The sequence below is a fragment of the Mytilus californianus genome, unplaced genomic scaffold, assembly GCF_021869535.1.
Source record: "Mytilus californianus isolate M0D057914Y unplaced genomic scaffold, xbMytCali1.0.p SCAF_1, whole genome shotgun sequence".
NCBI classification, from domain to species: Eukaryota; Metazoa; Mollusca; class Bivalvia; order Mytilida; family Mytilidae; genus Mytilus; species Mytilus californianus.
The window spans coordinates 8480004-8507011 of NW_026262581.1; the positions used below are offsets into that span (position 1 = coordinate 8480004).

The 27008-nt window shown below is 31.0% G+C and overlaps 1 protein-coding gene across 3 annotated transcripts in view; it reads left to right on the top strand.

Annotated features, from left to right (window-relative positions):
• Positions 1 to 25858, top strand: part of LOC127698672 (AP-3 complex subunit delta-1-like) — a 57860-nt gene extending 32002 nt beyond the window's left edge. For 2 of the 3 annotated variants that reach the window (XM_052202274.1, XM_052202291.1), the window contains exons 14-34: positions 206 to 332; positions 2945 to 3048; positions 3603 to 3834; positions 4244 to 4389; positions 4876 to 4974; positions 5527 to 5593; positions 6465 to 6533; positions 7309 to 7381; positions 7986 to 8146; positions 8740 to 8813; positions 9660 to 9810; positions 11087 to 11242; positions 13378 to 13509; positions 13714 to 13881; positions 15289 to 15336; positions 16002 to 16139; positions 17729 to 17869; positions 18291 to 18376; positions 19513 to 19637; positions 20063 to 20142; positions 21733 to 25858. In XM_052202274.1, the coding sequence (XP_052058234.1) occupies positions 206 to 332; positions 2945 to 3048; positions 3603 to 3834; positions 4244 to 4389; positions 4876 to 4974; positions 5527 to 5593; positions 6465 to 6533; positions 7309 to 7381; positions 7986 to 8146; positions 8740 to 8813; positions 9660 to 9810; positions 11087 to 11242; positions 13378 to 13509; positions 13714 to 13881; positions 15289 to 15336; positions 16002 to 16139; positions 17729 to 17869; positions 18291 to 18376; positions 19513 to 19637; positions 20063 to 20142; positions 21733 to 21822 (2467 nt within the window). In that variant the 3' untranslated portion in view covers positions 21823 to 25858. The remainder of the gene's footprint in view (positions 1 to 205; positions 333 to 2944; positions 3049 to 3602; positions 3835 to 4243; positions 4390 to 4875; positions 4975 to 5526; positions 5594 to 6464; positions 6534 to 7308; positions 7382 to 7985; positions 8147 to 8739; positions 8814 to 9659; positions 9811 to 11086; positions 11243 to 13377; positions 13510 to 13713; positions 13882 to 15288; positions 15337 to 16001; positions 16140 to 17728; positions 17870 to 18290; positions 18377 to 19512; positions 19638 to 20062; positions 20143 to 21732) is intronic. The other variant, XM_052202282.1, reaches the window with a different exon arrangement.
• Positions 25859 to 27008: the final 1150 nt, after the last annotated feature.

Consider the following 27008-nt stretch of genomic DNA (forward strand, 5'->3'; position numbering starts at 1 on the left):
CTGTGATGAAAACTTTACTAGCCCTCCCTAATTTTTACTAGCCTCGGGCAAGCGGACTAGCGTTAGTGTTGAACCCTGCCTGTCCACTAATTGGTCCAGCGACATTGAACTAATTAGCAATGTTGCTGTTCATCAGATTGTCTTTTTCGGAATTTTATGCCAACAGGCGAGACATATCTGTGTCAACAGTTTATTTTATATTCAGGTATGTAAGTGTTTTGGTGGAGTTAACTAGGATGGAAGGAACTCGTCATGGTCGACTGATTGCCTCACAGATGCAGGATGTTGCTATTCGTGTCCAAGCTATAAGATCATTTGCTGTCAGTCAAATGGTGAGATATTTTATTGTAATTTAATTTACATAAATCATGAGAAAAACCATTATATTTGTTTATTCCTTGTTTGTTTTTTTACTATTTTCGTGAAATTCAGTTGTATGGATGTCAGATATGGTGGTAGAAAGTTTGTATTATTTTACTTACCACTTTTTTTCTTTTGGGTCAATATTTAAGGGCAGTATGAATAATTTTTTTAATTTAGTTTGCCTCATATATATTATGAAACTTATACACAATGCTTATCACCATAAAACTCAAATCCAGTTTGAATTTGGGTGGCGTCACTTTTACCGTTCTTGAGTTATGTCCCTTTTTAACGTTATATGTAAGCATCATCTGTGTCCCATGGACACATTCTCCATTTATTACTCCCCTACCGACGAAGTCGAAGGGGACTTTAGGTTTGCACTCCTTCCGTCTGTCCGTCTGTCCATCTGTCCATCCGTCAGTCCGGCAAATCAGCTTTCCGCACTTTTTTTCTTCGTTCTTGAAGATATTGATTTGACATTTGGTATATAGTTTTATCATGACAAGTTATAGATCAAGTTTGAATTTTGTTCCGGTCTGATGATTGAGTCTAGAGTTATGGACCATATCTAATGTTAGAGTACTATGTTTAACTATTATTTCTGTAATAAGGGAGATAACTCATTATTTTAAAAGACATTCTTTGATAAATTATTTGAAGAATTTTTTGGTAAGTTTGTTTGTTATTTAGTATAAACTAATTTTCTGAATGCTATATATATATATATATAAAAAAAAATTATGAAGAGAAATCATTTAATTAGATAATAATCTTTTTTTATTTATGTATATATTTCAATACATTACATTGTGTAGATAAAAGTTGTTGACATTTTATAGATAAGTTACATATCAATATTATTAGTTTGTAACAAATGAAAGAAAAAATATTTGTAACTATTAATTTTATTTGATTATAATTTGAAAATAGATATACACTGTATTACATCATATCTAATTTTAGAGAACTATTAATCATATCTAATGTTTTTTTCACTCATATAATCAGTTTTCCACACTGTTTTTAGTCATGCTTGAAGATATTGACATGATATTTACTTTTTGTTTACACCATGACAAGTTATAGAACAAGTTAGCGTGTTCCAGTAAAATGAATTTTTACCTGGTAGGGGACTATGTATTGCCATGCAATACTCTCAGAATGCTTGTTTAAAATATATATGCAAAAATGTATTTATTAGTTCTTCAGTTGGATATTACATAATTACAATTTTAAATTGAGAAATGTTGGCCCTGCTGGTATTTTTATTAATGAAAACTTTTTATGTCTCGCCTACGATCGTAGGAGAGCATTTTGCTTTCAAGTCTGTGAGTCTGTCATAACATTCCTTCATCTTTCCGTCTCTTACCAGATTAAAAGCTTTAAGTAAGGTAAAAGTTTGGGTTAACGGTAGTTTACTATAAAGTGTGGTAAAATCAATTAAACATGGTACACATGATCATTATAATGTGAACTTTTTAAACAGATTTCTGAAGGAAAAATCGGTTATTGTTTTGGGGATGTACAGCGGGCGGGCGGGCGACTGCCAAACAGTGTCCATGCATTTACTCATGAACCATCAACCAAAGCTTTTCAAATTTTAATATGTTGTTACTGATGACAAAATGGAGGTCAAGTTCAATATTGACGATTTTCACTTTTACCCGTTCAGGAGTCATGGTTCTTGAAAGGTTGAAAAATGGTCTTTCCAGTCGTGTCCGTGATTTTAACTCATAAACCGTTCAACAAAAGCTTTTCAAATTTTAATATGTTGTTACTGATGACAAAATGGAGGTCAAGTTTAATATTGATGATTGTCACTTTGACGGTTCATGAGTTATGGTCCTTGTGATATTGAAAAATGCCAGGACACAAATAAATGTCAAAAAATCCAGTTTGCTGTCTTGTTGAAATATAGGCCAAATTAGGGACTTGGTTTCTGATGGACACATTTTGTTCTGTTTAAAATTTATATTGAATAGACCAGATTTAAGGCCTATAACAGAGTTGAATTAGTTTAGTCCAGAGAGATTTAAAAAAGAAAGATATTATTATACATAGATAGGTCTTTTGTTATAAATATAAAAATAAGGAGATGTGGTATTATTGACAATGAGACAACTTAGTATCCACCAGAGTTCAAATGGCGAAGATAAAAGCAATTATGAGACAAAACTCATAACTTATAGTCTGCTATTAATGGCCCTGACATGAAAAATGTGAAACAATTCAAATAAGAAAACTATCGGCCTAATTAATATTCAATACAATTTACAAAAAACAAATATGACAGAGAAATGAACCAACAACAAACACTGAATTACAAGCTCCGGACTTGTGAAAGGCATATAAATGTAATAGGGTTAATTATGTTTTTGAGTGTTCAACCCTCCCCTTACCTGGGACATTGGAGTTACAGCACAACATAAGAACAAACTGTAAAAATCAGTTGCAAATGGCTTAACTTAAAAAATTGGTAAGAAGCACAAATAAACCAAATACATGCATGTAGCATAAAAACAGTAGACACAAAGCACCGAATTAAGAGTACTTGTATAAACCTTCTATATTATTACAGGCAGTGCTGTTAGAAAATTCTCATGTATTATCAGCTAACTCCCAAAGAAATGGAATATGTGAAGTTCTATATGCTGCTGCATGGATCTGTGGAGAATTTGCTGAGTAAGTTGATAATAGAATGAATATAATGACAAAAATGGAATCTTCACAAAGCTGTAACTGCAGTTAAGTTGTCAGTCAGAATTTTCATCACACTTTCTCATTATAGGAATATCTTTGCCATATTCATAGAACTTAATTTTCAAAGAGAAAATTGTTCAGACCCAGTCTTCACGATAAACTTTAAATCTACAGGCCCTGAGCCCAATTTTTGGAAAATTTTAGTTAGATTATGTTGGCCTGTAGAGATGATTTTTACAGGCCCGAAAGACATTTTACAAGCCTGGGCTACTGGGCCTGTGGTTAAGCGTGCAGACTGCAGACCTCTGGGAATTTTGGAGTTTCGTGCATATTGTTGAAAAAAACCAACTCACAGAACAGTATCATCAGATTGAAATGACATTCTCATAACATTTAACATTTATAAGTTTATAAGTTTACTGTTCATACTTAAAAAAAAAGTTTCAACATGAAACAAATTGATCATATTCAATTATTTTCAAATTGTATGTAATTATATCAATAACAATTTTAATTTAAACAATATCTTAACACAGATATTTAAAGAATCCCAAAGAAACATTAGAATTTATGCTGCGACCAAAGATTACCTCCCTTCCTGGTCATATACAAAGTGTTTATGTACAAAACATCCCTAAGTTGTACGCTAGAATAGTGAAGGAAGCTGAGGATGAGGATGATAACGACACTGTGAAGGAAGCCACACAAATGATGTTAGAGAAATTACCTATGTTTGTACAAAGTTCAGATTTAGAGGTTCAAGAAAGGGTAAGGCTCATGTACAAAGTTCAGATTTAGAGGTTCAAGAAAGGGTAAGGCACATAGTTTACATTCTTTTATCTTTGATAGATAGTTGTCTCATCTGCATTCTTACTATCTTGTTATTTTTATGAAGATTTAGATTAGAAAATGTAAAAACAGAAAGCTGTAGGGAAAAAATCTTAACTCACCTAGTATTAATATTGATAACCATCAACATTTTAATCCATTAATTTTTCGTTTATTTTTTATGTATTTTTATTTTTATTTTAACTCTTCTGTTACCTTTGTTCTTGTATGGTTTTATGAGAAGTAAGGTATCTAAAACTATTTATATTAGCATAAGAAAACTGACAAGTAATCTAAAGGACCCTTTATTGGATGTGAAATTAATGTTTTAAGTTATATATATTTTTAGGCTTGTTGTATACTACAGTTAGTAAAATATGTAGTCAAATTAATGGACAAAGAGACCAAAGTAGGAGAAGAAGTTGTTGCCTTATTTTCTGGAGCATTAAATCCAGTAGCAGAAAGGGCACAAAAGAAAGTGCCAGTACCAGAAGGGTAGGTTCAATGAACGTCAAAAATAATGTTTTGGTAATTTGAAAAAAAACAACATTTAGAATGTATATAACTAAAGCAAATGTTAGTTTAATGTTTTATTTATTTAAGAGAGGATTGCCAACAGCCCAATGGCTACTAGTTGTTTTCCTTAATACTAATAGTTATAGCAGCTTTAGATAATATGACATTGAAATAAAATTACTGGTAGATTAGGCAGATTAACCAATAACAGATATTCTGTATTGTTAACAGCTACCATTCAGATACCAAGAAATAGGGAAAGCTTGTACACTATGAAAACTTTATATATTTTTTTCTTTTGGAAAACATTATTGATATACAATTTGAAAGGAACCTCGTTCAATATTTTTGATGTACTTAAAACTATACAAACTGTCAACATGCTCATGCAATAACCGGATTTTGTTACTACTTCCACATTTAAAATTGAATTTGTCAAAATCATGATTAAATGTTCTTATTTAGGTTAGATTTAGATAAATGGATCAACCGTCCTCCCGCAGAAAGTTCAGATGAGGAACCAGTTAGAGCATCAATATTTACCTTCAACCATGAGGACCACAGGTAAAACATAATAAAACATAATAAACTGTTTGGTACCTGATTAAACCAGGCAAAGTAGTAAATGCAAAATAGGGGGATATATATTACATCTTTTAAATACAAAAGTATAATTTAAGCCTATCCAGGCAATTAGAACTTAAATTTTAGTCTAGATCATCCATTTTAATCTTTACAAAGTCTGAAATACTTAATTATAAAAGTGAGAAGTCTTCTGATATTTTAAACTACTTTACAGATACTATTTATGTTAAATTCATTAGTTTTACCTCATTTGGCATGCAGTCAGTCCAGAACTTTGCAATTACTTTTCATGCAGTTTATTATTAATTGGTAAGCACTAGTAAATAACAGCATCTCAGCACTCTGCAAATATACTGAACAAATTAACAGCAATCAATGCTGTTTCAAAACAGTTCTGAATTTACAAAAAAATACTGATGTGCAAGAATTTATTTTTAGTCTGTTTGTTGGTTCAGAAAGGATGGCTGTTTAGGTTCAAAGACTAGTGTAAATCAGAATATCTTAAAAAATAATAATTTGCCTTTCTTTCAGAAGTGAATACAGTTATCATAATGATAAGAAGGCATATGTAGAACCAACAGACGAAGAATTAGAAGTGGTAGGTATTGTTAATTTGTTCTTTTTATTAGCTGCCATCATTTGGCATCTGTTATTGTCTGTCGTCATGGGTTTCATAGATCAGCCCATCCCCCACCCCCCAAAAAAAAAGAAAATTGATATTTTGAAAATAGTTAAAATTTCCACCCACCCATTAACTATATATATATATTTTTATTTGTATTTTTCATAATACTTTTTCAGTACTAGAATGTGTTTGTTTCTCTATTGGAGTAACATCTGTTGACGAATGGATGGATGAATAGAAAACATTAGTTTTAGTACACTTAAAGCTAATTTAATTTCAGGAGCCCCACCCTTCCTGGGTGAATTCAATTGGTACAGCCCTAAGTGATAAATCTGGTGATTGAATAAATTTAGAACTTTGTTTTCATAAAATTATACCCCACTCTAGAAATGGTGACTTTATTGCAAACACCTTGTCTGTTTATCCAGTCGTCCAAAAAATATTTTCGTCACACTTTTCTAAGAAACTACTGAAATACTGGCCCCCTTATTTGGTCAGTAGCTTGACAGCGATGAATTGTAACCTGTGTAAGCTTTTCAGACCTGTTAGATACCTACTTTCTGTTTGCAGATACTTTTAATTTTTTTCCACATGTTGAATAAACTTTAAATTTATTGTCACATTTTTCTAACAACTTATAGACCACATTGATTTTCATATTTAGTCAGCAGTTCAACATTTTGTTTTCCCTTTTTGAATGTGTCAGACACTTCCTGTTTTCCGATACTTTGAGTTCTGTTTTCGGGATATGCTTAGTAGGACAATGCTTGCATTCTTGTCATATTTGGATATCTGTAAAAGATCACCTGTAAATTTATTGTATTTTTTGTTTGTTTCATTTTAGCGACGGGAACAAAGAAAAGTTGAACAGATGCATAATCCACATTACTTAAAAGTAGACAGTAAACCAAAGGTAGGAAAAACTATATTGATGTATAATTTACCTTCAAAGTATTGACATCAAGTATATAGATAAATACTTATTTTTTTACTCAAATTTGATTTTTGTCACAAATCTTAGCATAAATCCATTGGTCATTTGGTTGATATCAGGTGACTTTGAAATCAGTGGGTCAGATGGTGGAGGTGACAATGTAACATAATTGTTTAATATAACAATATATTTTTTTTTTTTTATTACCAAATATACATTCTAATGTGAACAAATGAAATTTTCATGAAAACAACTGGTGGACAGAGTAGGGGTATATAGGAATCCTCATTTCCATTTGTCTGTCCCTCATGCATGGTTTCCAGATGAAAAATATAGAGAACTCCCTCCTTTTGAAAATTAGTTTAAACTTTTAATGTTTTGGACCCCTTAAGACAGGTTACGTTCAATTTTGGTCGTTTCACTTTTACTGTTACAGAGTAATTGTTCTAAATTGTTGGAAACATTCAAAATTTTGTGGTTTCTGGATATTAAAATCTGTCATTTCCAGTAATATGATCTCTCGTGTGCTGCAGGCACTAGATCACCTCTCTAGTTGGATTTAATAATTATTCATAGGTTCTTAGCAGAATATAGCAGGAATAGCTCTTATAACACTTGGATATATCACTTTAAATTTATGTAGATTTTGTATTTTGATAGTATTTAAGTTTTGTGGATTATTAGCTGTTTATAATTCATTATATTTACCTTGACACTATGATAAAAATTTAAAACCTTTAACATTTGTTTTCAGAGGTCGGATAGTGGTAATTCAGAAGACATTCCATTATCACAGATAGATTTATCTGTGCCATTACATGTACCAGGTAAAGCCTACATTTACATCATAAGGGTCCTCATAAAAATATGCACATGCATCCTGGAAACATTATGTTCTGACTAGACATGCAATTTCATGAACATGATTCTGGACATCTGATTATACTAGCTAAGTTTTTATCCTTAGCTGTCAAAAAGTATTATAAAAAACAGACCTCTTGTCAATAGTTTATCAGAAACTCTTCATTCCTTACATTAATAAAAGTTTTCAAAGAAGGCATTTGATTGAAAACTAAATGCAGTCCAATGAATTAAAATTGTGAACTGGGTTAAGTACACTCTAGACAGTTGAAATTGTTATATAATGGAAGTGGCTGTAAGTATTTCTGTCCCTGCTCCTAGATATGAGTGTCTCATCTCATTACAATATTCTGATATCATATAAATGTTTAATCTAGGTCTTTTATATTATTGACAGTTCTGATTTTCTTTTCACAAATCAAGCTAGTGCTGAACCAGTTTGAAGACAATATTTTACCTGTTGAATGAACCAATATAAGATTGAAAGATAATTATTTTTTATTATTTACAAATAATAGCTTTATCAAAAAAAAAAAAAGAATTGTAGCAATATTCATATATATACTTTAGGTCTTTCATCATCAGATAAATATCTACAACTCAACAGCTCGTCTAAACCCTCAAAAAAAGATAAAAAGTCAAGACGTAAGAAGAAGAAGCATGTACAAGATGATTCTGATGAAGACATACAACCTGCTCATGAAGTCAGTACTGTCGTTGATATGCCAGAGGTATGATTTTCTTCTTGAAATACCTCATTGATTCATTTTTTAGAACAGGATTTAAAGTTAGCCTGGATTTTTGACAAAATTTAAAACAATTCATAAGAGAAAAACTAAAGACCTGACTTATACTACAGCAATGTACACAAACAAATAAGGCAGAGAGCAAACCAAGGACAGCCACTGGAGAACAGGTTTCTGGCTTAGGACCAACACATAAAGAATGTAGCAGGGTAAAACATATTTGTGAATGCCCAACCCTCCCCTAATCTGGAGCAGTGGTGTAGCAGCACAACATAAGAACAAACTATGAAATAAGAAAGTGATTGACTCATTAGACCAATACTAAGCTCAAATACAACTAACTAAAAGACAACATTCCCTAAGCACTGATCTAAGAGTACTTTTAATTACTGAAAGCTAGTTCAAAGCCAAATTTCCACTAATAAATAAACCATTTTTTCCCAGACTTAAATGTCAATCAGAACACCTCCAAGTTTCAATTCTTTTAAGTTTAAACAATACATGTGTGCAAAAATAATAAATCAAAATGTTACAATAGAATAAGGATTTTAACTTATTATTTCATCTGAATTTTGCAGGGCACAGTAGATTCTGACAAAGATGATGACAGACCAAATGATCAATTTAAAAAGTTAGACATGGATTTGGACATGTAAGTATTTTTATCTTGTAACCAGCCACTTTGTGTGTAATCAATAATAGGTAATACCCACTCATGGGTGGTAGACTGGATTTTTCTTGTGAAAAGGTCTGTCTGTCTGTCTGTCTATGATAAAATTGTTTTTGGTCCATAACTTTATTTACATATTAATCAGCTAGTGTATTATGGAATGATTCAATATTTTGTCTGGATTTTTATAATATTGAATGGTACTGTGTAAACAATATTATGATCTGCCATGCAGTCACTTTCTATTTAACAATGCTTTGTATTTTTGTTAAAGCCATTGAGCATATAACCTTTCGTAAAAATATTACTCAACTTCTTTATAAAGGAGTGATTTGATATCAGGTCTGGAAGTTAATGTTGTTGAATTGTACTGCTATTTTTGTCAGGGAGTCTATTCCTGTTTGATGATATTTTACACTTTTATTATACCCTCTGGGTATGAACTTTTTCAGGTCATATATTTTAATGAGCTTGTGTATTATGGATGATTCAACATTCATATTTAATATGGAAGAAATTCTAAAATAAGAAAGGTGTACATTGTGATAGATAAATGGATGACAAAAATCAGACTCAATAATGGAAAAATCCTGAAATTAGTATTCCACTTTGATGGCTTGGAGATCAGTGTCAACAAAAATCCAGATATAAAACTTTCAGACAAAAACCATACCTTAGTGTTATACTCTTCAAATAAAGGATGTGTAGATTCTGAAAAAAAAACTGATATGGATATATGAAGGTATTACTTAGTCATATCCATGTATATATATATAAAATAATAAACAAAATATGAATTGTTATACAACACATTATTTTATTTGAAAGGCCATTAAGAGATGATGAGATAATACCAGTACCAACACATAGGGTGGTACTCGATAACCAGGGTGATCACTTGGATGAAGAGAAACCAAAGAAAAAACACAGGAAGGATAGAGAGGAAAGAAGAAAACATAGAAAAGAAGGCAAAGAAAAGGTAAGCATGAATAACACAGAAACTTACATATTCTGATATCTGGTGTAGATATTTTAATCAGTCATTCTTTCCCTACCCTATGGATTCCTTTATTTTGTGAATACCAATTATTATAGATTGAGGAATAATTCAATTTTCATGGATACTTGATTTTCATGGATATTTGATTTCATGGTTTTTCTGAAGTCTTCATTAAGGCCTATAGCAATTTTTTACCTTTAAATTAGTGGTTTACATCTACCTACAAAATCCATGGAAATTGGTATCCCAGGAATAATAATAAATCCACAGTAAGTCTTGTATATTCAATAGGTACAATACCATGGCTTTCTTAATTTGTATGTAATGCTTACTGTCTTGTATTAAATGAGGGGAGAAGCTAACTGAAGCATTGACCTATAGGCGCCTTTGTTAACAGCAACAAGTGGAAAGTATTTTCAGCTTTCTTCAGAATTGTTTCCTTACTCAACAAAAATTGGAACTTATATATAATTAAAAGAATAAAGAGTATTAAATACTCATCATCAAGTGGCTCTGTGGTAGGGTTTCAGCTCTGATACAGGAGGTCATGACATATATCCTTAGCAAGATAAATCAAAGACTACAATAGGTATTTGTAGCTACACTTGGCAAATGGAATTAAGAGAATGAACAAAGTCTGTCTGGCTTGGAGTCAGAAAAAAGTCAGTTTGGGATGACATCTCTTTCTGTGGCATGATACTGTAGTGGGGCTAGCATGATTAAAATGCTGGGTATATAGATCTATTGCAAATCAGTGTTTATAGTCAATCACATTTGCATTTTTCTTGATCCTGAATATTCTTGAAAGATTACCTGCTACTAGTTCAACATCTATCCATCAATACTGATCTAAATAAAAGGTAAATACAGTGATACTGTCCAAATTGATCACCTAGGATGGTAGATTATGTTCCAATCTAACATGTGTACTGTCTTCATAAGTTATATTACTAAAGAATATAATGATATGTCTGCATACAAGAGTTAAATATTGACAGCTTTGCAGTTCCACATGTTTTGGTTTTGACAGATTTCACTGTTAAGTTGTAACAGAGGTCAAATGTGACAATTCCGCTTATGCTGTTTAGGAATTATGGCCCTTGATTGCCTTTCAATGACACTAACAAATGTAAGGAAAACCTAGTTTGCTGTCATTTTGACATTGTTTTTGTTCACTGTGCTTAACTCCATTAATGTTATACCTTATTTTAGACATTTTGGGAAGAATTGCAGTATATTGCTTTTAATTTTACAGTCATCAAAGAAGAAAGAGAAGAAAAAGAAAGAAGAATCAAGTCTTCTTATTGCCGAAGAAAATGAGAACACTCCAGAAATGGAGGTTGTAGCAAATGGCCCTAGTAACCAGGCAACTGCAGAATCACCAGAACCTCAGAAAGAAAAATCTGATAAGGTAAAATCAAGATTGTAGCTGGAGAGATCTTTCCTCAAATGGATAGATAATAGAAAAAAAACATTTGGCATGCTCACAACTGCCAATTTTTATGTGCTCCACTTATGTTGCTGAATTTTTTGTTTCTGTTCTCTAGCTTTAGTTTTCCTCAACCAAATGTTATGAAACTCATACACATTGCTTATAACTATAAAACGCAAGATTTAGTTCAAATTTGGGTGGCGTCACTTTTACAGTTCTCTAGTTATGTCCCTTTATAACATTATATCAAATATGTCTATTATCTCGAAAAAATGCTATGAATAGAGAAAATCATGTATGATCATTGCAAAATGTAAGGAAGAAAAGGTAAACAAACTTATTGAGAGCATAAAAAGCAAACAGTCTTAAACATGACAGCCAAAACAGTCTAAAACATGACAGCCAAAACAGTCTTAAACATGACAGCCAAAACAGTCTTAAACATGACAGCCAAAACAGTCTTAAACATGACAGCCAAAACAGTCTAAAGAAAACCTTCACATTAAAAGTAAGAGTATGAAGGGACGAGGATAGCGGTAAAAATAAGAATGATAGGGTACTGTAAATTGAGAAGTTTTTGTATACACTTATTATTACCATTATTAAATAATTGGATTAATTATTGCGATATAAGGAGATGTTGCATGCAAATATTGCTGTAAAAAATTTAGAAATGTTAAATTTTAGTTTGGTGAAACATACCCTATTACAATTTCAAAATAACAAAAATATCGCAAAAATTTCTGAATTTGCAGAAATTGATTATACTGTTGTATAATTGAAACATGATTATACTGTGGTAGAATTGAAGCAGAAATATTTCGGTACAAAATTTGATGTAGAATTAAATAAAACATAGTTTAGCAGGCCATAATCTTGCCGGCGAAATGACGATTTAAGTCGCCAAAGAATTTTGAAAATCGCTAAATCTCGCCGGCCGACTGACTTCATAGCGAAGTCAAATTGCTATCAAAATCGGTAAAAGGGAGACAACTTGTGATTGACAATTCTCACAGGTAAAAAAAAATGGCGACTGACAAGGAAAATCGAGATTTTCAAACGACCCAGGACTAATACTGTCAACGATCAAATTAAATGAATACAACGGCGACTTTGAACATCATCGGATAGAACTTTCAAAACTATTCAAACGGAAAACTGACCGTCTGTTTAAGTTATCATTTTAACGATGATTTTCATCTCAGGATGTTGCGTAATCACTCAGCTGATTTGTTTTATTTTATAACTTACACGAGTCGATCAATTTTACTATTCGGTCGGTAAAAGGTGGGAATTAACGGTAGATTTGTTATATTGATTGAATAAAAATTGAAATATAAAAGGTAGAAAGACTGCTGATGGATAATGTGATTGCAAACGTACTACACTCGACCAGGTTGTGATCAGCGATGGATTTTTTTCTCACGACCATTTCGTTGATATGGATGATATTTTAAAAAACTGATAGAAATTAGCTCTTTGTCGGATAATTAATATGCAATTGAAAGATATTTTCATTTATAGACTTACAAAATTTAACGATAATCTCAATTTACAACTAACATAATGTCCTGGACATTATTGTTTTACAAAATAATGACAAGTGGTGATATAAATTAAATTCCTAGTCATGTGAAATTCATCAGGTAAACTGGGAGTTATATTTTTTCTGGACTTTAAAAAAATCAATATATTGAGGCAGATGCACATGAATTTAATGCATCATAATCAATATTACTAGGCTACTCCTTCGTGTCCCAATCAACAAATTTTATTTAGAACACAATGGTATCAATAAATAAATAACAACTATATATTGTCAAAACCTTTTTATTAAGAACTTTCTATATATACATTGTGTACAATAACATATGAAAAAAACTGCAAGTATATCTTTTATTGAATATAAAACAATTTCCTTAGTGATAAGCACGAAAACACTATGCAACCGAAACGGTAATGGAATCTCACTTCTCCAAAAAATTGACCACTTCTCCCTTCTCTCTCTTGGAAGGAGAAGTCACTTCTCCCTCTTCAAAATCCTCGATTAGGCCCTGGTTTAATATAGAAGACTTCTGTTTAGTTGTGTTTAACGAAGATAATTCTTTTTCCAGACTGATGATCTTGATTTCTGGTTGTCTAAAAATGATACTCCAAGTTCTTCCAAATCAGAGAAAACAATGGAGAATGATGTTAGACCTACGCCTGTCATTACTGTCGCTAGTGATGACGAACAGGAAACTAAAGTAAGTTCTTGTAGGAACAACATAATTTATAGTAAATAACATAAAATTTTCACAGTATACTCATTCTAATGTATGGAAGCTTGAATTTTATTGTTCAACAGTATGATAATTCTAATGTATGCAAGATTGTTTTAACTTTAAAAAAACCAAAAAATTCACACTTTGGTAAAGTCTATTTTGTGATGTATTGATAAAATGTTGTAGAAGCCAAAAAAGAAGAAAGAAAAGAATGTTAAAAAGGGAAAAAAAGAAAAACGAGATAAGAAGAAATTGTTGAGGGCTGATTATGAAGTAGCCGAGGGTATAACTACTCCATCAAAAGAACAAGTTTCTCCATCACAAATGGATACTCCTATCAATGTGCAATTTCCTGTAAGTTTTTTTATTGAAGAATTTAGACTTGAGTTTTTAGGTTAATTTCATGAAGAAGGACAAATTGGTCAAAGGATGTTTAATTTCACAAGACAATTGTGTACAGTAATTATTGTACTAGATATAATAAACTGTGCATGAAGTGGACGAACAGTATATGGATTCAAATTAGCTAGCCTATATTACGAGCAGGATATTATATAGCTAATACAATAGTCACCTGTCCATTCTGTAATCGAGCATCTATGCTATGAAATGAGAAGACTCACTTTGTGTGTCGCTTCTCTTCCTTCCACAATAAATTAATCATCATGCCTCTGTGTCCAATAGGTACCATGCATAGTCGCATTTGTCATCCTCACTTATGATTATTCCATTTGGGTTATTTTGGGAGGAAAACAAAAATAAAGGCGTCCAGATATTGTTTCCGCCATCGGACGGACTATTAAGTCATAGACAAGACTTTCCGTTTAGGACTTTAAAATTACACAGAATTTTGGTAAATTTACAAACATCAAAATAATTCATGCATTCTAAGATTTGTTTTCATTTTCACATGGCATGGGTCGGTATATTCGTTTATTTTATCCCTTGCTTATGCAAAATTCCAATATAACAACTCTGGCCATGTGAAAATTTTCAACAAATCTATGGCTTGCATGAATTATTTCTTAAATAAAACATGATTATATACCGGTTTCAGGGGTCCCAAGAAATCGGATTTTTCTTGCTTCCAGGGTCCGAAGGAATGTTTTGATACCGGTTCCTGTAGCTCAGATACCCAAAACATTGTATGTAATCAAGTTAGGAATTAAGGGTTGTTTGTAAATTTACCAAAATTCTGTGTAATTTTAAACAGTCCTAAAAATTGTGCGTTCATGTTACTACAAATAGTTGACCTTTTCGTTGACATTCTTTAGATTTACATCCAATATTTTGAACTGGTGAAAAATTCAAAATGTTATATTGACATCAGTTCATGTTTAAGAAACTTTTGATACCTTTCCTGAAATTCTCCAGTCATAAAATCTTTTACAAAAATTCATCCTACAACAGTTTACATACTTTCAACCACGCTCTAAATGCCCGTGATTTCGAGGGTGCGTTCTAGTTTCTCTTTATAAAAATAAGAAGATTTGGTAAGACTGTCTGATGGTAGATATAAGCAACTATAGGTCACTTGGGTTTAACAATGAGCAAAATCCATACCGTATAGAAAGTTATAAAAGGCCCAGACATGACAAAATGTAAAAAATTCAGACAAGAAAACCAATTGCCTGATTTATATACTTAGTCTCAATTTATATATATTACATTTAAAAATTACAAAAAGGAATATTTTATCAGAAACCAGAAATATTCTAAAAAAATTTGCTTTTAATATATTGCATGTATTTCTAATTGTAGCCAATGTCAACATATCAGACACTTGGAGAAAACAAGTCGTTAAAACTTGTAAGTAATCTATTTCTTGGTCAAACAGTTCTTTTCTTGTTGTATAAAATTGTTCGTACAACAGCCATTTAAGAAAAAAAATGTGTCCCTTCTTTGTGATACAGAGGAAGATGAGCTCCAATTCATTAAAACTTTGATCGGAATAAGAGATTAATTGATCTATTGTTGGTTGCTTAACGTCCAGTGGCAAATGTTTTATTCATGTTCAGGACGATGGATTAAAGAATTTTTTATCTTTAATGTGAATATGTTTTAATATATAGAGGAAAACCAAATGTACCAGATGAAGAAGGAAATATGCCCATGCTATTATAATGAAAAAGACCAGCCTTTGTTAGACCCAAAATTTTAAATCGTCAAAAAGTTTACAAATCATCTACCATTCTTAACAACTTGGAAAAGTTTGAATCAAATCACTCAAGGCATACTTGAATTGGTGCACAACATATTTAAGCTGGCCAGAAGGATTGTTAAAGGTACATGTGTTGACAGCCTTATAAAGAATCGTATAAACAATATTATTACATCATTGTCCTTAATAAATTACATGTTTAAAGAAATACTTTCAACAGTCAGTAATATTTTTTGCATATGTAATTTAAGGTTCGTTTACATTTGAGATTATTATTTTTGAAATGGCATTAAACATGATAACCTATTTTCAGACATATGAAATCCGAGGGAGTCATCAGCGTCATGACCAAGTGGTAGTCTCTGTTGTGTTCACAAATCTGACGTCCAATCAGATTAAAGATTTGGAATTAAATGTATTAGATAGTCTTAACGCTAAATTAATAAGAGGGGTAAGTATTCATATGTTTTTATGCAGAATTTATAGGGTGGTTTCGTTTTTTTGTGTCATGGATTTTACTATTAATAGAAGATCTTAATGTAACTTTATAGTATAATATACACCTTACAGGTTGCACATTTGTAAATTCCACTGATTCACAAATCTGGGGAGATGTATAATATTCGTAGATATTTTGTTTTGTTTACCTCCCGGATATGATCTCCCAGTTTAATCTCATAGAGACACAACATGGAAATTTTACCAGTATAAATACAGTTTGATAGCGGTCAAATTGAATTCTCAGGAAGACTCAAAATTAAGGGAGGGCTAGTTCAGAATTTTAGAATTAATTTAAACTCTTAGAATTTCGAGGCATATAAATGTTGAAAATATGCTGCACAACCTTATGCTTTGACCTTTGCAAAAACAATTGCATATGAGCTTTCCATTCTAGGATATAATTTTTTATGAAACTTCATAGTAAAAGTGGCACAGTTTTATTCATAAAAGGAGTTCCTATTTGAAATTGCATTGTCTATATTTACAGAAGTGCAACCTATAGCTCTTTTTAATTCTGAGTCATTTGACCAGAGATGTTGGTCCAAAAAATTAGTTGTTTACATCCAAATTTTACGGATATTGTTTGTAATGTCTTCTAAAAGTAGACAAATGGTGATGTATTTTGTGCTTGAAAAAGCTATCATGTTTGTACCTTTCTCAGATTATCTTAGAATAGTATAATGTTGTGTTCATTATTGTTATTTTTCTAATTAGTAAATGTGAACTTATGCAGAACCTTTTTAATGCTCATCTAATTTTATAGAAAAAAATCATTAGATTTTGCACAATTGAAGGTCATAACTGCCTTACAAAGAAACATATCAAGAATAAGGAAAAGGAGTTGAGTGAAAAAAATGTCTTTAATGTATTTATAGTATAATGATTACTTAAAAATCTAGGAAGTAATTACAAAATATACAAATACAACTCTTGGGTTTTATCGGCAATCAGCATATATAAATGTGTTGCTGACCAAAAATCTAGGTATGCACCAAACTTGTCATTGTAGTAATTTCCAACATTCTTGGTTTTCTGTGCTTTTATAAATAGATTCTACCATACCCCCTTGTTGATTTATAACATTCATTTACTCAAGATAGTTTAATATTCCAAAATATTTAAATGTGAGGCTTGGCAAGCATTTTAAAATTTTATAATTTAACCATTGGAAATTAACAGGGGTTAAGTGTAGAATGTGTTTCTCTAATGACAAACTCCTTAATGATTCCAAATAGATTTTGTAGGAAATCACAAACAACAATTTAGCAATGTTGAATTTGGAAAAAATATATCATTCTCGTGAGAACCATTTTAGGGAACATAGATGTATTTTTATGAGGAAGCTATGGGCATGCTCAGAGCTTTTTAAGTAGGCTCTTCTCAGGAGTTCATATAAAAGTTATCAACTGGATATGTCATTTAAAATATATAGCCTTTTAACCAATAGAAAAGTATAATAAATGCAAAAAGAATTGGGAGAAAATATTTTATAGTATGGTAAGAATACCTTAGAAGATTAATTTTCTGTTTTGTTTTTAGATTGGATGTTCTCATCGAGATCCTGTAAAGGTCCCGTTTGTTTTACTGCCTAATTCCCAGAATGAGGGTCAGTTTGCCTTCTCTGTTGATAGTATTAATATACCTCAAAAACTCAAAGGCACATTAACTTACATGGAAAAGGTGAGTCATTCAGTTGTTATATGTACTCCCAAGATGTTTGTCTTATTTAGAATATTCTATTGAACATAAATATTCAAAGAGGTTTAATACATAAACAAAAGGAAATAATACTGTTTCATGCCTATATGGGTATTCTCAAAGTGAACTTTAAGGTGGATAAAATGTAAATTAAGTTATTATTAGGAAATTTCATCTTGTTTATTATAATTTCGCCAAACATTTATGGTTAAATAGTATGAACTGTTGTAAAGATATTTTATAAAGTAAGTGGATTTTATGGTGTTTGTGTTGCCTTAAGAGATGCATTTGGTATTATTGAAATTGGATTTGATCAGTTATATTTAGATTAATTATGGTATATTGTAACAAATAAGAGACTACAATTTTCATATCATTCACCGTATATATTGTTTTCTTTCAGACTGATGATGGATCCACACATGAAAAATTAGATTTTAAAATTAACTTTAGATGCAGTGATTTTCTTATGAGTGCTCCATGCAAAAGGTATGCAATTAAATTTATACCATGAGTAGAAAAATTAAATTAACAGTGCTCTCTTTCATTCTTCAAATATGACATATATTGACTCAAAAATGAGCATTTTAGAATCTGAAGGACTATGGGTAATTAGGGCCCCGCCGAATGGTGGCTGCCCTATAGTGATCAGTCTGTCCGTCCATCTGTCCGTAACAAATCGTGTCCGCTCTATATCTAGAGAACCATTATGATTTCAAAGTTTATACTTGACATGTACATTAACCAACACCAGAGGGTGTGTCATAATGTATGTTCAACTTCCTAGGTCAAAGATCATGACAAAACTTTGGGTTTAGTTGACAACCCCATGTCCTATGGTAAAGATCGTGTCTGCTCTATATCTTGAGAACCGTTATGATTTCAAAGTTTATACTTGATATGTATATTGACCAACACCAGAGGGTGTGTCATAATGTATGTACAACTTCCTAGGTCAAAGGTCAAGGTCAAAAACTTTGGTTTTAGTTGACAACCCCATGTCCTATGGTAAAGATCGTGTCCGCTCTATATCTTGAGAACCGTTATGAGTTCAAAGTTTATACTTGATATGTATATAAACCAACAACAGAGGGTGTGTCATAATTTATGTACAACTTCCTAGGTCAAAGGTCAAGGTCAAAAACTGGTTTCATTTGACAACCCCATGTCCAATGAAGATACAAATTTTTTACCACACATTATTCACAGCGGGGCCCACAGAGATGGCTCCCATCTCAATGATATCTAGTTTCATTTGTTGTTCTTCAAAATAAAAATAAAGTCATTCCATTGGTTGTACCCCAAATGAAATAATGTCATTTCATTGATTAAATATCCATTCTTTTGGACATAAATCAATGACAATGTTTTGGTGTATACTTTCGAAAATGTTAACAAGAATGCATTAGATTCTGAAACATTGAATAAGCAGTGATGAATGCTAGGTCAGGTTGTCCTAAATGACCTTGCATTCATTGTTAAAGGAAAGCTTAATAATACATGAAGCAGCCTTTTCTTCAGGATATAATTTGAAGTTACATTTTTTCAATACATATATTTCGCAAAAGTAAAAATAAAGTAGAAAGAAAAACATGAATGAAGAACTATATTTTCTTTTATTACAGTTCCGAGTTTGCATCATTATTGGGAAGTGGTGACTTGAACGAAAAATCATCAATAAGTTTTACCCCATCCGATCAAGAGTTTCCTTTAATTCTAGCCAAAATATGTTTTCATCTTCATTTTAGAGGTAAGAATATATTGTATGCAAATTATTGAACACATACTTTCTACAAAGCTTTAATAAATATGAAGGAATATGGCAAGGCAAAACATGATAAGAAAGGTTTATTCCATTGCCTTTTAGTGGTTATAAAATAACCAAATTTAAGTGGTTGTTGTACAATATCTTACAGAAAAGCAATATTATGTAAAATGTAGACTTGTAAAACATATAAATTGGATAATCCTTTATATGTATGAAGATTAAGTGATGCATCAATTTAAGAAATCTGAAGAAAAGTTTGATGTTGTTACATTGAACTTAGAACTAAGCATAATATTACTTCATCTTATGAAAGAACAATTTACACTACTTTATGAAGTGCCCATTCAAAATATCATAGATTTTGTAAAATAGTGACCACAATATTCTAGCACTATTTATTTTTACAGTTGTGGAACAAGTGTCAGACAGTGCTTCATTGTACAGTAAATCAATACGTGATCATCCTGTTTGTTTATTAGTTAAAATGGTAAGACAATTAATACATTTCCTTGAACTTGGTATTGTTTACTTGCTTTGTATAGACTTAGTTCGAAACATTAAGGTTAAATGAAATATTAATATTTTAAATTAAATTCAGCAAACATGAAACTGAATAACAGGAATTTTTGGATAAACACCAATGAGACAGCCATCCCAACAACACAAGTTATTGACAGACATAATGCTATAACTAATTTATTGACGCCATCTTTATCTTTACATATTTTTGTCAAATGAAAGAAAGAATTATTATAGCAATACATATAATATGGACTCACTAGACCAGTAAATAATATATGAGCTGCGTCGGATAGAAATCGACCTTATGCAAGTAAATATCAATACATCTGTTAACCTATTTCAGATTAAAAAAAAGGGGCCTCGGTGGCCGAGTGGTCTAAGTAGTTACTACTGCAATCACTAGCCAGTCAACACTGAGGTTGTGAGTTTGAACCCCGCTCGTGTGGATTGTCAGTTTTCCTATAGAAGGTCGGTGGTTTTCTCCGGGCAATCCGGCTTCCTCCACCAATAAAAACTGGCCGCCACGAAATAGCCCAAAAGCGGTGCTTAAAATTGGCGTTAAAACACCAAAAATCAAAAATCAAATCAGATTAAAAAAATCACTATGGAAAGTCTGTAACTGTTTGAAAATTGAGTTGTTTTAAAAACCCTACAAAATAAGACCAAAACTCATCTTTTATTTTGTATTTGAATGTTTCAAAATCAATCAAAGTCTTATACATGCAGGGTTCTCACTAAGGCGAGTTCATGAGTCCTGGACTCATGAAAATCTGTCTGGACTCACCATTTTCAAAACTGGTGAGTCCAAAGATGCATCAAGATTAAAATATTTTGTATAAACTGAACACACATATTATCATTTCATAGCAAAAGTTTAAAAGTAATCTGAATTTAATGTACTTTCATTGCTTTATTAGGTCATGGAGACTAAAATAATAAATTATATTGCAATAAATTATCTTTTTCTTACTGTTGGACTCGCCATGGCCACAAGTGACGAGTCCCTGGATTCGCCTTCAAAAATCCTTAGTGAGAACCCTGACATGTACAAGTATAAGTGCACTTGCATAAGATCGATTTCTAGGCGACGCAGCTCATATATTTATATATATGCTTACAAGTATTTCCAATGCATCATTTAAATTTGAATCTAAGTGACAAAGCATTTAAAAGATCTCTTGTTGTCAGAAATCTTTGGACTTATGGCCATTTATAAACTATTTTATGCATTCCTTGGAACATTTAACGATTTATACCCCATTTATTGGAATCAATGGTTGCTTTGCCCTATTTTATGCATCACTAGAAAACTATTGTAGTCCTTGCCTCTTATGCCAACTGTTTACCTCCTTTTTGCACTTCGCACTTTCATCCTGTACATGCATGAAATATTTGCAATTGAATGTTAAGCAACCTACAATCAATCATTTCCCACTTAGGCCCTACAAAAAAGTTGCAATAGATAATGAAAACAGATATAAAAAAAACAAACATGATATTATAAAGCATAAAATTATTAAGCAATAAGGATACACTTTTCTCTTATCTATTTCAGGTAAAAAATGACATTAAAGTTGATGGTAAAGGAACAGATTCTGATTTAGTATCGAATATATTACAAGACATAAAGTCCGTTCTACTGTAGCCTTCGTATATCTCCTAATTCTTGAATTTTGTTTATAATTGACTTTAATCAGTTAACGCTTTGTGAAAGGAAACAAAGTTTTCAGAAAACATGACATTATTATTACTGTTAATTGATTCATAGCATTTGGCTATTCCAGTAAAGTTCGCTTTGCTTGCTTAATTGATGACTCTTCAAGCACACAGGTCGCACACAGGTCACCCACAGTGACGTCACAGATTAAGTATCTTCCACCTAAAAACTAGGTCTAAACTAAAAGGAAATCTTGAATTTTCAAGTATATGTAGCATGTTTCTTCAAAAAACTAAATCATCTTCCATTAGGACTCCAGGACAAAAGGTACATATGTTTTTGGATGTGTATTGAAAGAAATTGTTATTGTTTAATTGTTTCAAATTTTTTTGAATTATGTCTATTAGTGGTTATTTTCTTTTCAATGTGCATTTCTTGATTAAAATGTGTATTTAAATGAAAATATTGTATTATATAAGTTAAAGATGGAAGCTGTTATTTTTTTCTATTATAAATACAGTTTTCTATATTTGACTCTCCATAGAATTTAAATGAAACATTATAAACATGAATGTTTATTTGCAGAAGTTAATTTAAATGTTATTTTTTTTTACAAAAAGGCTATGAAGGCTGTAGCTTAAGTTTCTCAATTGAACATTTGATTTCAATATGATTTAAGTTATGTGAAGTATTTGTCAACTTTTACTTCTACATTTCCTTTGTTTGAATTAAACAGGAGATGACGATTTGAAAATAAATACATGTCAATTGTTATTAAAATTTGATAACATACTTTTAATATCATGCAAGGATGGGCCGGGACTCAAATTTTTTATTCATCAAATTGTTGCATCTAAAATAAAATTCCTTCATAAAATCTTTCTCTTATTTCAAAGACCTGTCGCCTTTGATAATAGTTTTGTAAACAAAGTATTCAGAAAGGAAACATATTTATAACATTAATGTACTGTAAAATCAGAAATTTTGCAATGCTTTTATTATTTTATGTTACATTTCTTTAAATCACAATAATTTATCTTGTATTTTTTACTATCAACAAATACAAAAATAAATGCATGCAAAATTTCTGAATAAACTGTTTTCTGAAATAGAGAAAATGTGCACCCAAAAAATGGGGTTAATCCACAGTTGTTAGTAAATAGCCAATATTCTGTCTTCACTACATATTATTTGTTTGAAAAACACAAATCAATGGTACAGAGACAATTTTATATTATTCTTGCACAAACCATTCATAAGATAACCAATTTTCTTGATATTTGAAATCAAAAACACCTTGTGAAATAAAATATATAGATTTAGGTTACTTCGACTCAGATTTCTATTATTTTCACCTCAGCAATTTTTATTTCAACAGCTATCTGTAAATATTGTTTTTTTCTAAATTTACTTGAATTAACTGCTTGCATGGAAATTGATTATATGGTTCATTGCAGCATACAATACAAGCCCCCTTTTTGCTACGACCAGCATCAATTAAGCCTAAAAGTTTATCATCATTCATCATATCGTATATTTTTAAGCATCAATTAGAGAAAAATATTATACTGTTAATCTTCTTCTATGGTACGCCATTCCCAACCCCAAACAAGGTTGTTTACTTTCTGTCATTATACTGTTATATCATAATATTGGAATATTATTCACCAACTTTCAGTTTTGAGATTACCTTCCATAGTATAATCAATTTTAATGAGATTGACATTTTGTGAAATTCTATGCTGTATATCTACATTTACTTAATGTTGATGCTCTTATTCCCACAATTAATTTATAATGAGTTAAAGATCATAATTGGCTAGAAACATTCTTGAATGCAAGTAAAAGTTTTTTTTGTACTATAATTGTTTTATTTTCATTCTAACATTTGTCAAAACAGAATCTAATGGACATTGGATTGATAGATACGCTAAATATGAGAGAGACATTATTTATAAAAGTCAAGTATTAAAGTTTTTACAAATCTTGTTATCAAACATAGTAGTTCAATGCAAGAACAGTTACATGTTCACAATTAAAAGGAAATAACTAAGTGAATGAGTTTAAATGCAGCTTGAAACAAATTCTTAACATCATAATTAGGCATTTTTGTTTTTGTTTGGTCTGAAAGTTTCTGAGCTGTTTATAATCTACAACAATATATGAACTAAGAAGGCATGGATAAACATGAATGGCATAATTTTGCTTCGTATAAAATTGTTATAATCATTATATGTGGAAGGCCAATATGTACAATTTCTGTCACTTGCTGTCACAAAATAATGTTAGTTGAATACATAAAGTAAAAAATGGCCATTCTGCACAAAGCAAATTCTTTGCACTAACAGAATTATTTGAATTTCCTCATCATTTGTTCGATTCTGAGACTAGTCCCTAGTACCTTTTCCATACATTTTCATTCAAGTTTATATATCAATAATTACTGTAAATGCAGAAATTATTGCATGCATTTATTATTGCGATGTGTGGAAAATTAACAAAATTGCGAGATTAATTATTGCGATTTCAGGAAAAGCTGCATACATATATTTGTATCTGATATCAGGTTGTGTGTTCTTATTATTGCGATAGACGCTAATTCGCATTATTTGCATTAATAAAAACCTCGCAATAATTTCTGAATTTACAGTACTTGTCCAGATATCAAATTATGTAGATAGTAGGTAATGTTATACGAGGTCAACACTTGAAAATAAAAAAAAGTGCTTTTTTTGTATTTCTGATTAAAAAAATAGAGCACAACAGCAGTGTCTCATGTGGCTGCTCTCGTATGCTGGCTTTTTATGTAAGTATATGATGCAGTATTTTGAAGAATGACTGTCGCAACCATTTATTTCTTATATTATTAATTTATTAAGTGCTACAATTTGAAAATGCTTTAGAATCTTTATTTGTTAGTACAGTTTTTTTTTTCAACTGTTTAATATACTATATGATGTAATGCTTTAAAATGTTTTTAAATCTACTAATGTGAACTTTGAGACCACCATATTTTGTTTATAATACCTCATGTAAAACGTATCACAAATGCCTTTTTTCCTTAACATCCAAAATATCTGTACCCATCTTTTCAAAAAATTTAAAGTATGAATTTCAAGTTATGAAATGAGCTCAAAGGTCAAAAGCAATGTAGTTGTAGAGTTTGAATTGTGTTCTAATCTTGTGAATTAGGGTATGAACCTTGTAAATAGGATATATTAGGGAATTCCAAGAGTGGACCAAGAGTTTGCTTCATTATAGTAACACATCTGTTAGACTTATCACCAGGCACAAGCTTCTTGGGTATCCTTCTTTTGTCATTGAACATTGAATGATTGCTTATCCTAAAGTGATTTTATGCAAGAATATTTCATAAAGAAAAAAAATATTATCTTTTTCATTACATGAATCTTTATGAAAAATATCCTTTTATATTAAAATTAAAAAAAATATTACAGACAAGGCATTCACAAAGAACATCTTTGGAAAGTATTGAATGACCATTTATTCTCTTTTCTGTTGCCCTACAGACATGCAGTGGTAATAATCAATTCTGACTTACTCAATACTTAAACTGTTAACAATCACTGATCTTTTACAAAGCAAAACACTCAAACTGTTAACAATCACTGATCTTTTACAAAGCAAAACACTCAAACTGTTAACAATCACTGATCTTTTACAAGACCAAACACTCAAACTGCTGAGTTGTAGTATTAATGGAGGGAAGTAGAGATAATTTGGATATTTGTTGAAATTATTAGGTTTGTCTGATGTTATATGTATTACTTATTTGATATCAGCCTAGATGAAAAGTAATTTGACCAATTTTCTTGTAGTGCTTCATGTTAATGTCATTATTACAGTTTTGTTGTTATTTATTTATATTGTTTTGTTGTCCATGCACACTGCATGTATATAATATAACAAATCATCACAAATTGTGAATAAAAATGTGATAAGTTTATTTTAAAAAGAGTATGTCAAATAATTTGTAAATAAGAAATAAATTCATTTTACAGGATACCATTTTTTTGTAAATTGAACTGATACAGCTGAACCAGCTAGAAAGGTTACCTTTATAAAGCAAAAACCTGTCTTTGCAGGTCACCTATTTCTTTTCCCCCTTTAACAATATCTATGCATTTTGAGCCTCAATTCAAAGGTCACCTTTATAAAGCGAAAACCTGTCTTAGCAGGTCACCCTCTTTTCACCCTTTAACAATACCATTTTGAACCTCAATTCAAAGTCACCTTTCTTGTATGATAAGAATTATCAGGTCCCGAGGGTGAACTTTATTTACAGATTTGACTGTAAATAAATTAATATAAAAAAAGACATTTTAAAGGAATGAATGTTGCATTGCTAAATAACGGCAACAGTAGTATTCCAATGTTCAAAAGTTATAAATCGATTGAGGGAAAACAAATCTGGGTTACAAACTAAAACCGAGGGAAACACATCAACTATAAGAGGAAAACAAAGGAACAACAGGAACACTGAAGTGCAACAAAAACAAACGCCAACATACATAGAAACGATCTATTTGATAACTGCCATATTCCCGACTTACAAATATTCATCAGTCAATTACTCTTTCAAACAAAAAAATGTATTCTCGATTCTGGTGATTTGAAGAAGTAATGTGCATTTAAGTATAAGTAAAGGAAATGTGAGGTATTTGTCAATGAGACAGCAACCAAATGACACAAATAACCAAAAGACAGACACTCGTCTACAATAGAGATGTGTCTATATAATAGGACAAGCTCTAATTCGCCCCTAGTCTGAAAAAAGGTTGTGACGAGATCACCCATCAACACCTAATTCTTCAAATAATAACAGGACATTGAGAGTTAAGCATCTCAATTCTCTGAAACTGTACTACCTATAAATAAAACAAAATACAAGCTTAGCAGTCAAATTTTAACAAATTCAAAAGACAACAAAGACAATCCATTTCTATGACCTTTGATTAAATCTCTCGCTGCATCATCTAATATAAAGGTATCTGAAATACAAGTTTAAACTAAGTGAGTACAGAACCAAAGTAAAGTTTCTTTTGGTTTTTAACTCTCTTGCTTTAGCTATACTATCACATTGAATAGGATTAAAGATTTTATGGCAGAAAAATAATAAATAAAAAATATTTTCATCATTAGCTATTCTTTTT